This window comes from Hyaena hyaena, unplaced genomic scaffold (assembly GCF_003009895.1).
Source record: "Hyaena hyaena isolate Hyena2069 unplaced genomic scaffold, ASM300989v1 scaffold_29, whole genome shotgun sequence".
NCBI classification, from domain to species: domain Eukaryota; kingdom Metazoa; phylum Chordata; class Mammalia; order Carnivora; family Hyaenidae; genus Hyaena; species Hyaena hyaena.
Window position 1 is genome coordinate 402589 of NW_024080661.1, and position 13115 is coordinate 415703.

The 13115-nt window shown below is 40.9% G+C and overlaps 1 protein-coding gene across 2 annotated transcripts in view; it reads right to left on the reverse strand.

Moving 5' to 3' along the window:
* Nucleotides 1-13115, reverse strand: part of WIPF2 (WAS/WASL interacting protein family member 2) — a 51772-nt gene that overhangs the window by 23799 nt on the left and 14858 nt on the right. For both annotated transcript variants that reach the window (XM_039227804.1, XM_039227805.1), the window contains exon 2: nucleotides 2234-2362. In XM_039227804.1, the coding sequence (XP_039083735.1) occupies nucleotides 2234-2293 (60 nt within the window). In that variant the 5' untranslated portion in view covers nucleotides 2294-2362. The remainder of the gene's footprint in view (nucleotides 1-2233; nucleotides 2363-13115) is intronic.

A 13115-nucleotide genomic window follows, 5' to 3' on the forward strand; every position in this document is an offset into this window, starting at 1 on the left:
ACACCCGACCCGCCCCGGCCCCCCCACCCCCCGTCACTGCCTGGTAAAAAAAAATCCAAACCCTCAGCCAGTGCCTCCAGCTTCATTTCCCACCACGCCCTCCAGCAATGATCCAATCCTGGCTTTCGCACACATCAGCACCCTTCTGTTCTACTTCCTCAATACCAAGTGCCTGCCCTCACTCTTCACTTTCTGGCTAAATGCTATTCAACTGTTAAGACTCCACTCAAGTTTCACCTCCTGGCTAGAAGCCTTCTCTGACTCCCTACATTCCCTCCAGAGCCGGTAGGTGAGGCCTGCTTCTTTGTGGATTCATTTATCTCTACGAAGCATGGAATTTGCCTGCTCACTTGTCTGTCTCACCCACTGTGCTGGGAGCCTTTGAAGACAGAAATTGTCCTTTCTGGGCAATTGTATTACAGATTACTTTTATTTGCTTTTTTTTCTTATCTGCATGTTTTCCCTCTCTTCCAATTATATAAATAAATCTCAGGGGCACCTGAGTGGCTCAGTCGGTTAAGCATCTGACTTCAGCTCAGGTCATGATCTCACGGTTCGTGGGTTCGAGCCCCGCATCGGGCTCTGTGCTGACAGCTAGCTCAGAGCCTGGAGCCTGTTTCGGATTCTGTGTCTCCCTCTCTCTCTGACCTTCCCCTGTTCACGCTGTCTCTCTCTCTCTTAGAAATAAAAACATTAAAAAAAATTTTTTTAAATAAATCTTATTGGGAAAGAGTCAAGCAATACAGAAAGAAGTACAGAGTAAAATTATCTGGATTTTCTTTTTTTTTTTTCTTTAAATGTTTTTTTTATTTATTTCTAGGAGAGAGAGAGAGAGACAGCGTGAGCAGGGGAGGGCCAGAGAGAGAGGGAGTCACAGACCGAAACAGGCTCCAGGCTCTGAGCTGGCAGTCAGCACAGAGCCCGACGCGGGGCTCGAACCCACGAACCGCGAGATCATGACCTAAGCGAAAGTCGGGCGCCTAACCGACTAAGCCACCCAGGCGCCCCAAATTATCTGGATTTTCTAAGTCGTATAGCAAGCCAAGTCTATGACACGAAGTACGCCCCCAACAAAAGGCTACTGAGTAAATGACTAAGATACCATGATGCAGGGAAGTAACCCAAGAAGTTAAACAAATCCAAAGATATACTTTGGGTCCTCGAATTCCACTAAGACCAGAGCAGCTCTGCTTTTATCCATTTCACTTATTGGGCTTCCACATAAAATTTCATCCAGAAAGAGGGTTCATACATATCCTCAAACAAAATGTCTGAAAACCAGAACTTACAGAAAATAACAAGTAGGCAGATGTGAACTCTAGTCCTGCTTCTAAAATAAATTAGCTACAGAAGTCACTTTTCCTCTTTAGGGCACTACCTCTCATCTGTTAAATACCTAAGACACACATACACCGACACTTTAGGGCACTATTTCTCATCTGTGACACACACACAACACACACACACACATACCCCCCCCCCCCAAGATATTCATTTCCTCAAGTTACTATTGCTTTGAAATTTTACAAAAATGAGATAAAGCAGAGGCACGTGGCTGGCTCAGTTGGTAGAACATGAAACTCTTGATCTTGGGGTTTTGAGTTCTAGCCCTACGTTGGGTGTAAAAATTACTTAAAAATCTAAAGAAAGTAAGTACATAAATAAATGAGATAAAGCACCCAAGTTGCTTCTTTCTTATATAACACCAGATATCACAATCCACATATAGTAAAAGTGGTTGCCTCTTCAGTTCAGAAGCCACACTGCTTTTTTTCCTACTGCTATCAAACCTTTAAGTCTTCTTGTTAATATTTTCCAGAAACTCCTTTCTTTTTTGATGGTGTAGTAAACTTAATGAACTTGGCCTTAGGACGAACTGGTTTGGAGTAGAAGAAAAGGAGATGAAACAGTAGCAAGAAACAACCACTAGGAGTTGCCACCCTTTTTCTCAACAATGCCAGAGAAATGTTTGTAGAATAGTTTTGGGGCAAAAGACTAGTTCCTATTCTGATGCCACTTGTCCAAATCTCCATTTACACTGAATCAGAAAACAAGATAAGCCATTACGGTCTTAAGAGAACCATTTAGGAATCAGAACTAGTTAATGAGGACAGATTTCATTCACTTGGTCTCCATCCTTCTATGCCACGAGTCTTTGAGTACTCTGTCTTACACCAGGAAGCCCTAAGTATCCTTGAAGGTTTTGAGATAGCCAGGTGGAAACAGTACGTACCTGATTAAAAGTGGGAGGTGGAGGAGGACCAGGGGGCAGTGGAGGGGGAGGAATTGGCATCCTTGCCCTGCTCGCGGTTGGCACTGCTTTCTCTCCGTTTTAATTTGCAGCTTTGGGTCACTCATATACCTGCAAATGAAATGGAAATTCTTAAGAACAACTCTGCCATCAGAGACACAGAGTACTCAGGAGACTTACGGGACCGGGCATGACACCAGAGAGAAACTAAGCACCTCCTCTTCTAGTTCTTCTGTGATATAGTCTAGTGCTTGGTAATTTTTTTCCGTAAAAGGTCAGGAAAGAAATGTTAATATTTTCGGCTTTATAGGGCACATATGGTCTCTGTCACATTTTATTCTTTGACTTTATCTTGACAAAAAATTTTTAATAAATTTTAAGAGTAGTTTTAGGGGCACCTGAGCGGCTCAGTCAGTTAAAAGCGTCCGACTTCTGTTCAGGTCACAATTTCATGGCTCATGAGTTCAAGCACTGCATCAGGCTCTGTGCTGACAGCTCGGAGCCTGGAGTCTGCTTCAGATTCTGTGTCTCCCTCTTGCTCTCTGCCCCTCCGCCACTTGCACTCTGTCTCTCTCAAAAATAAACATTAAAGAAAAAGAGTAGTTTTATGTTCACAGCAAAATTGAGCAGACAGTACAGAGAGTACCCATATGTCCCCGTTCCTCCCCCACGCACACTGTGTTATCAACATCCTGCAGTGAACCATCTGATACAATCGACACCTCATTACCACCTAAAGTCCATAGTTAACATTAGGGCTTACTCCTGTCAATGTGTACTTTCTTTCTTTTTTTTAATGTTTATTCATTTTTGAAATGGAGGGGGGAGGGACAGAGAGGGAGGGAGACACAGAATCTGAAGCAGGCTCCAGGCTCCGAGCTGTCAGCACAGAGCCCAATGTGAAGTTCAAACTCACAGACTGTGAGATCATGACCTGAGCCAAAGTCAGACGCTTAAGTGACTGAGCTACCCAGGGACCCCAAAGACATATATTTTTCTGTGTTCGGACAAATGTATAATGACAACTACAAACCACTGTACCATACAGCATAGTTTCGTTGCCCTAAAAATCTGTGCTCTGCCTATTTATCCCTCCTTTCCCCCTAACCATTGGTCTTTTTTTTACTGTCTCCATAGTTTTGCCTTTTCCAGAATGTCATATAGTTGGAATGATATAATATGTAGCCTTTTTCAGATTGGCTTCTATTAATAATATGTATTTAAGTTTCCTCCATGCATTTTCATAGCTTGATAGCTTTCTTCTTAGTGCTGAATAATATTTCATTGTCTCCATGTACAACAGCTTGTTTATCCATTCACCTACTAAAAGACACCTTGGTTGTTTCCAAGTTTTAATAATTATGAATAAAGCTGCTATAAATAAATATACTTGTACAGGTTTTACTGTAGACATAAATTTTTTGCTCATTTGAGTAAATACCACTGAGTATGACTGCCAGATCACATGCTAAGAGCTACACTGGATAACAAACTGCCTAAATGTCTTCCAAGTGAATGATTCTGCATTCCCACCAGCAATGAATGACAGTTCCTGCTGCTCCACAACCCTGACAGCATTTGGTGCTGTCGGTGTTTTAGATAAGTGTGTAGCAGCACTATCTCACTGCTTTTATTTTCAATTCCCTGGTACGAATGAAGTTACCCTTTCATGAATGAAGCCCCTTTTCATATGCTTACTTTCCATCTGTATATTTTTTCCGGTGAGGTGTCTGTCCAGGTCTTTTGCACAGTTTTTAATAAGGTTGTTTTCTTAGTGTTGAGTTTTAAGAGTTCTTTGTCTGTTTTGGGTAACAGTCCTTTATCAGAGGTATCTTTTGCAAATATTTTCTCCCAGTCTGTGGCCTATCTTTTCACTCTTGATTTTTACATTTTAAAACTACATTTTTACTTTTTAATAACATAAAAACCATTTAGTTTATAGATCATATAAAAACAGACCATGGACCAGATCTGACTCATGGGCTGGTTTACTGACTCCCAGTATAGTCACATCCTTGGAATCTGATTAGAGCATAAATACCATGTGAGACTTTAGCCCCTTCTCAGGTCACACACTCAAAAAAACTATGTGGCTGTCCCCCAATTATTACAGTCTGTAAGTGATCCTCATTTTACAAATAAGATTAAAACCAGAGAACTGTCTTATCCTAAGATATTAACCAAAACTCAAGAGCAAAACTCCCCCAAAACACTGTCCCAAGGAAATCCCACTTCTTGACCCTCTCTCCCCCCAAATCAAAGGCAAAATAATAGTACTGAGAACACAACTTACAGATGACAAGAAAGGATCAAGACAGGGTAATCAACTTCACCAATTAATCCATGGAAAAACTGCTTCCAGAAAAGCAAGGTGATTAGATTAGGGCCCAAGAAATTTCACAAGCAGCCCCTAGCACAGACAAGAGACCATGTGTACCAGCATGGCAATCCACTGAGGAGGTTTGGTTCTGAACTCTTTACAAGGGTGACCAAAATTTCCCTGTGAATAAAAGATACCACCTAACACTTCTCTCAATGCTCTCCAAAACCATTTAAACACTTCCTCAATGACGAAAAGAAAAAGTAAATATTTCAAAGGTTCTAAAAAGCCAAGAATCTTTAGAGGTGGGTAGAATTTGATCAGAAACACGACTGTGAAGGTCTTCAAAATCCCAACCCTTCCCGTAATGCCACTATAGGCTGGATGCCCAGCAGAGCTTTTTGCTCGAATCACAAAGAACTGGACAGTACTCTGGCTAGATGGTTCCCATGGGGAATGGTGTCTGAACTCACTTCAAGAATTAAGCAGGTAACTGCTCTCCAAGGGAAACACCTCCTCATTTCTGGTTCCAAAGCTAAGTCTAGTTTTCTTTGCCAGGGCTCTAACATACTAGGCTTTAAAAAGTGATTAAAATAGAGGCGCTTGGGTAGCTCAGTCCGTTGAGCACCTGACTCTTGATCTCAGCTTGGGTCATGATCCCAGGGCCGTGAGATGGAGCATCGTGCCAGGCTCTACGCTGAACATGGAGCCTACCTGAGATTCTCTCTCTATCCCACTGCCCCTCTCCCCCACTTGCACTCTCTCTCTCTAAAAAATAAAAAAAAGGAAAATATTTTTAAAAACTAATCAAATAGGGGCACCTGGGTGGCTCAGTCAGTTAAGCATCTGGCTCTTGGTTTTGGCTGAGATTGTGATCTCACAATTTGTGGGTTCAAGTCCTGCATCAGGCTCTGTGCTGACAGAGCAGACAGAGCCTACTTGGGATTCTCTCTCTCCCTCTCTCTCTGCCCCTCCCCTGCTTGCCTTTAAAATAAATTTTTTAATTAAAAAAATTGATCAAAATAGTAAATCCTCATGATCTAACTACAATGGGGGGGCATCAAATTTAAAACAAAGATATGAAGATGAAAAAAAATTTCTATTGGAATTTTCTGGGTTCATTCTGACAGTTCCCCCAAAGCATTCTTTTAAAAAGCTAGCAGGGGCACCTGGGTGGCTCAGTGGGTTAAGTGTCTGACTCTGGATTTCAGCTTAGGTCATGATCTCACGGTTTGGGAGATGGAGCCCCAGGTTGGGCTCTGTGTGGAGCCTGCTTAGGATTCTCTCTCTCCCCTTCCCCCCTCAATGTCCTTTCTCAAAATAAATAAAGTTAAGGAAAAATTAGAAGCTAACAGAAAATAATAGAAAAAATAATAATCTATTCAGAAACAAACATTTTCAACTAATTCTGGTCACCTCAATTCCTGCCTTTTCCGAGTTTCCAGTTCTACCTACCTTTGTCATTGCCATGACTGAAATGGTCTCCTAGAATGACCTAGAAAAGAGATTCAGACAAATCTCTAATTCTTTTCATATCCACAGGTGATCCAACCTACATGCTACAAAGAAATGATCTAGAAAAACAACCTTAAACCTTACAGTGAGCGAGCATCGTTTATTAGGCAAAACAGTGCTTTTCTGGCAAGGCAAATCTTTTTTATAAAGCAATTCACTGGAAAAGGCCACGTATATTAATTACAAAGTTACAGACATCTTTTTTTTTTATTTTTTTAAATGTTTTTATTTATTTCTAGGAGAGATAGAGAGAGACAGCGTGAGCAGGGGAGGGTCAGAGAGAGAGAGGGAGTCACAGACTGAAACAGGCTCCAGGCTCTGAGCTGGCAGTCAGCACAGAGCCCGACGCGGGGCCCGAACCCACGAACCGCGAGATCATGACCTAAGCGAAAGTCGGACGCTTAACCGACTAAGCCACCCAGGCACCCCTACAGACATCTTTTAAAATAGGCTCAATTCAAACTCCAATTGCAAGATAGATCCATTAAAAAAATCACCTTCATGAAGTGACAGATTTTTGTGTTGACAACCAGCAGTGCTTGTCGACCTTTCTTCTGCCTCCATAAAGACTGCATGCGAGACATGCTCCTGTTCTTGACATTTACACAATGATACGCAATGGGAGAATACCACTGTTTTCCATTTTACAGGTGAAGACACTAATGGGCTCCAGGACCGGGCACAATTACATGCACGCACATTAGAGCAAAAGACTGATCTAAGGGCAACTGCCCAAGATCATTCTGGAGTACACTGCAGAATTAGGACTCAAACCTAGCTCTTCTGATCTGCTATTTCATTAATCACCATGGAAAATATTTGCACTAGAAACTGGTTTGGTTTAACAATTTTTTGCTATTTTCCCCCAATGAAAGTTTAACCCACTACAAATTTCTATTTTATTAACAGAATACAAGCAGCTCTCTCTAGGTTTCCCAAGAACAGCCCAACTTAAGTAAATTTACATTAATACAACATTCCTTCTCCTGAAAATCTCCAAAAGCCTATTCAAACTAGTTTAAGATGAATAGCAATCACTAATCCAAGGCAGAGGGTCTACTTTGAGAACTTTTAGTTAAAAACAAGTGAACCAAAAACAGTACATAAAGTTTTGTGACAGAGTAAAAAGTTTTAGTGACCAACTACTTTTATTTTTTATTATTATTATATTATTTTTTTAGAGAAAGAGAGCATGTACGAGTGTGCATGTACAAGCAGGGGAGAGAGGCAGAGGGAGAGAAAGACTCTTAAACAAGCTCCACTTGGGTCTCAATTCCAAGACCCTGGGATCATGACCTGAGCCAAAATCAAGAGTCAGACGCTCAACCGACTGAGCCACCCAGGCGCCCTGTGACCAGGTACTTTTAATCAGAGGACAAATTCCACCCCTTCTAAAAGCACTGTCTATTGCAATTTTTAAAAACTAGCATTCCTGAGACTAAACCTAAACCTAAAAAGAGGGTTCTCTACAAAATTTTAAGCCTTTCCTTTCTGATCTTTTAAATGAGAACTACCAAACCTCACCATCTGTGTTCTCCAGAGTCCTTGATTTTCAGAAATATCGTGAGGCTGCCTCCAGTTCATCAACATAACCAGTTCTCATTCCCATCTTAAGCCCTTCTACCTTAAAAACCATGACAGAATAAGCTTTTCGTTCACATCCTCAGGAGTCCGTTTCTTTTAAATCAAGATCAGAAAGCATTATTTCAAATCTTTCTGATGTCAAATCTATCACAGAATTCAGAGATAAGTCTTCATAAAACTCAAGCAATGCACTTTTAAAAAGCACTCTCTTCTGTTCCTCAAAAGACAAAACCTATTTTTCTATTCAATTTCCTAATGTTTCATTCCAAATACATATTCCTACATTTTAAGAGCAGGAGACTTCCTGAGTACAAAGACATCGAAGGGGCTCCTGGCTGGCTTAAACAGTAGAGCAAGAGACTCTTGATCTCCAGATTCTAAGTTTGAGCCCCATGTTGGGTATAATTACTTAAAAATAAGATCTTAAAAAAAAATTCTGAGTTGCTATTAGGGGCCCTGGATAGGTTCAGTTAATGTCCAACTCTTAATCTCAGCTTAGTTCTTGATCTCAGGGTCGTGAGTTCAAGCCCCACACTGGATTCCATGCTCAGTTTGGAGCCTACTTAAAAAAAAAAAAAAAAAATTAGGGTCGCCTGGGTGGTTCAGTCAGTTGAGCACTCAACTCTTGATCTCAGCTCAGGTCATGATCCCAGGATCATGGGATTGAGTCCTGCACTGAGCTTGGGCTCTGTGTTAGACGTGGAGCCTGCTTAAGATTCTCTCTCTCTCCCTAAGGAAGAAAAAAAAAAGACATCAACCTTTCACATTTGATAAGTGAAGAATCACATTTGATAAGTGAAGAATCTAATTTAGTTGTTGCTATTTTCATATATTTAAAATGATCTCAGAGATATTCTAGTTACTACTACCATTTGGGGCCTTTACTGAAACGGCATTCTGTTATTATAAAACTCAAGTTTCAGGGCACCTGGGTGGCTCAATCAGTTGGGCATCTGACTTTGACTCAGGTTATGATCTCACTGTTTGTTAAGTTTGAGCCCTCCATCGGGCTCTGTGCTCCTGTCAGCACAGAGCCCACTTCAGATCCTCTGTCCCACTCTATCTCTGCCCCTCTCCTGCTCACAATCTATCAAAAAAAATGGATAAACATTAAAAGAGAACTTCAAGTCTCAATTAAAGTCATTTTTAAAAGAAAAATGATTTTTTAATTCTAAATCTTAATGCCACATACTTGTGTTCTGAGAGAGCTCAGGTAACAGCACTCTCCTTTCATCTCAGCTTTGATTACCTAGTAAATTACAGTTTTTGCGCTAAAGTACCCAACAAAATCCCACAAGGGAAGGAAAAAACTGACCTTAAAAAGTTGGCTGCCTCCCTCAGCAAAGTCTCAAGAGCCTTACCTTCTGCTTTACAAGAACCAGTTAAATATATATGAATTTGAGATGTCAATAAGAAAATTCTCTCTTTTTAAGTACTTTCTATGCCCAACGCGGGGCTCAAACTCACGACCCCAAGATCAAGAGTCACATGCTCTACCAACTGAGCCAGAAGGCACCCTTCTCTCTCCTTTCTTAAAACATGTTCAGTTCTTTACTATCCTATTAAACCTCTCCTTAGTATAAAGAAGCAGAGAGATAGATTAAAGAGAAATTTCAAGATACTCTGCCTACTCTGTCTCTAGATCATCTGAAGAAAAGAGAGTTAGTTGTGTCTTCAAGAGGAAAGGTTCTAGACATTCCCCTCAATGGAATTCTTCTGATCCAACAGTTCAAAGCACAGCTGAGACGAAGAAAATCACATACTGCAGAATGCAGTTTTTGTTTGGTGTACTTTAATCTGAGCCAGAAGGAACTACAACCTTGCCAATAACTCAGGTAGGTAGGTGGCAAGACTTTCCAAACACAGATATTATTGATGAATCAAATATTCATAACCACACAACAAACCCTACAAACATTTATAGAAGTTCAAAATGAACTCCATTTTGTATTATTTCCCAACCAGGTTTTAGGCAAAACAGAATAGCAAGAAACCAAGGGTAACTGCAACAAATAACAATAAGTACAAAGTAGGGGTGCCTGGGTGGCTCAGTTGGTTAAGCATCTGACTCTTGGATCTCAGCTCAGGTCTTGAGCTCAAGCCCCATACTGGGCTCTGTACTGGGCATGAAACCTACTTAAAAAAAAAAATAAAGTAAAAAGTGAATACATAAGGGCGCCTGAATGGCTCAGTTGGATGAGCGTCCGACTTTGGCTCAGGTCATGATCTCACGGTTCGTGGGTTCGAGCCCTGCGTCAGACTCTGTGCTGGATGCTTGCTCAGAGCCTGGAGCCTGTTTCGGATTCTGTGTCTCCTTCTCTCTCTGACCCTCCCCCGCTCACACTCTGTCTCACTCTCTCAAAATATAAATAAATGTAAAAAAAAAAAAAAAGTGAATATAGATTTTTGTTGAAACTAGATTCCAAATTCATGAGCAATTTCACCCCATTCTGATAAGCACTTAACTAGTGACTCAAATAACCTATGTTGGCCCATCAGTACCAGTGTAGACATTACTCTGAACTAAGAATTAAATTTAGAGGAACATTTCATATATCTATGTCCTTTCAACCCAATGAGCTTTTTTTAAAATAAAGATCTTTATCTGTAAGTAATCTCCATACCTAACATGGGGCTCAAACCCAAAACCCTGATATCGAGAGTTGCACGCACCCCTAACCCAATGAGCTCTTAAGCACAGACAGCACTGAATCTTTCTATAGTTTTTTTTATTACTTTACAGCACAAAGTGTTCAGCAGTAACGTGTTGAACTGAACAAAACTAAATTTAAGAGTAGCACTGTCTGAAAGAGCAAACAAGTCAGAGTGGTCGAAAAAAGATGTAAAGGATGGACAATGTACCAGGAAGAGAAAAAAGAATGAATATCAATAAAATAGAGGAAAGAAAGAAACGCGAGACTGTGTGTAGTTCAGTTGTTCGAAAAAAATTTTTAATGTTTTATTTATTTCTGAGAGAGAGAGAGAGAGATAGAGAGACAGAGAGAAGGAGAGGGTCAGAGAGAAACAGAGACAAAGAATCCAAAACAGGCTCCAGGCTCTGAGCTGGCTGTCAGCACAGAGCCCAACACGGGGCTCAAACCCACAAACTGTGAGATCATGCCTGAGCAGAAGTCGGACGCTTAACTGACTGAGCCACCCAGGCGCCCCTGAAATTTTTTTAACTTGCTAAATTCAATCATTCATGAATTCACCTACCTACCACCCAGTGATATTTATTAAGCACCCATCACTTGATCCATTCAATAAATATTTTTTAAGTTTATTCATTTATTTTGAGAGAGAGAGAGAGAGAGAGAGAGAGAGAGAGTCCCAAGCAGGCTCCACACTGTCAGCACAGAGCCCAATGTGAGGTTTGAACCCACAAACCGTGAAATCATGACCTAAGCTGAAATCAACAGCCAGACACTTAACCAACTGAGCCACCCAGACGTCCCTTAGTAAATATTTCTAAAGCATTCAATAGGAGTCAAAGCACTGTTCTATAACAATGATTCTAAGCTGGAATGATTTTGTCCCTCAGGAGACATTTGGCAATGTCTACAGACGTTTCTGACTGTCATGACTGGGGCCGGGGGGGTGCTACTGACTTCTAGTGGATAGAAAACATTCTATAATGCATAGGACAGCCCCCTACAACAAAGAATCATCTAGCCCAAAATGTCAATAATGCTGGGGTTGATAAACCCAGTTCTAGAGGCTTATGTTCTAGAAGAGATAAATGAGGAAACAAGTATAATCTACCATCTCAGTTACTGATAAAAAAGAATTTAAAAAAAAGAGAGAGGAAGAATCAGAAAGGCTGAAACTAGGAGTATGATATGGAGTGTTCTCTTAGATGGGGTTGCAGGGAGGGGGGCCAGCTCTCCACAAAGAAGTTTCTTCAGGAGCACAGCAACTCCTATGACCATCTGGAGGAAGAGTATTCCAAAAAGAATTTAAAAACGGCAAGTAAAAGGTCCCTGAGATGAGAATGAGCTTGTCATGTCAGAGAACTAGTAAGAAAGCCAGGGTAGCTAGAACAAAATACAGATAAGAGTGCTAGAAGATGAAATCTAGGCCTTACAGGCCATTCTCCAAATCCCTTAAAGGTAGTACCCTTCTCCATCCAACATGTCTATATCGAAGAAGTTTAGACCAGCCGTTTCATTCCCAAAGTAAACAAGATCAATCAGTTATCTCATTAATCTCAAAGACTGTACTTGATCTCTTAAGCAGAGCTAGGGACCTAGATACTAACTTGGAAGCTTTCCAGGGTTAAAAATCACCTGATGGTAATCTGCCTGCCCTTCCATTTTGCTCCTGAAAAGCAATACAGACAGTATGGCGAGGTAGGAGCTCATTACCACGGTAAACACAATGGCATCCAGTTCCCAAACCAAAGAACTCCAACATGGGAGAAGTGCCAGGAGCTACCTAAGAGTATTCACATGCCACTCCAGGAGACTAACGAACAACAGGTTCCTATAATTACGTGGGAACTGATGTCAACACAGAATTATGAACACGCCTTCATACGTTCTAGGATAGAATACAGTGGAGGGTTTCCACTAAAGTTTCTCTAAAATACAAGGAAACAGACTAGAATAACTTTCATGTCACAGATATTTTACCACCCTCCCACCAACAGGGAAAAAAGGCTTTATACAGTTTAAAAATAATCCACAGCCCTCTTCTCTCAATGGAAAAGGTGCTGCCTTCCCCTTGAAATTCAATTCAGTCAGGGGCACCTGGGTGGCACAGCCGGTGGTTAAATGTCCAGCTTCAGCTCAGGTCATGATCTCACGGTTTGTGGGTTCGAGCCCCACATCAGGCTCTGTGCTGACAGCTAGCTCAGAGCCTGGAGGCTGTTTCGGATTCTGTGTCTCCCTCTCTCTCTGACCCTCCCCTGCTCACACTGTCTCTCACTCTCTCTCTCTCAGAAATAAATAAAAAACATTAAAAAAAATTTTTTTTGAAAGAAATTCAATTCAGTCAAACCTCTGGTGAAACAGATTTCTATCATGCATAGAGACAGAATTAATTAAAACTCCAAGGTTACTCCATGAAGGGGGGAAAAATCGTTTTTCCAACTGCGGGCATTTTCCATCATGGAAATCCAACTATGCAGCAAATATGATTGATCTGTAACACGTAATAAAAAAATTACATACACACTGTGAATATTTAAACTGAAAATCCTACAACTTCTACAACTAAAGCTGGATTTTTACTCTCGACATCAATGACTTTTCACTGTTACAAGAAGTATACCGCTCTGAAAGAGAAAAGGAAAGAGGCAGAAGAGAGATAAGTAACTGTATGAGGAAATCCTGTCTACATAATTTCTCTAACAAGATACATATCCCCATGATACAGCTTTTTCCCTAATACGACTCTTTCCTCTTGTCCTAGATTTGTTTAAAGCCCTAAAATCCTAAACTCAGA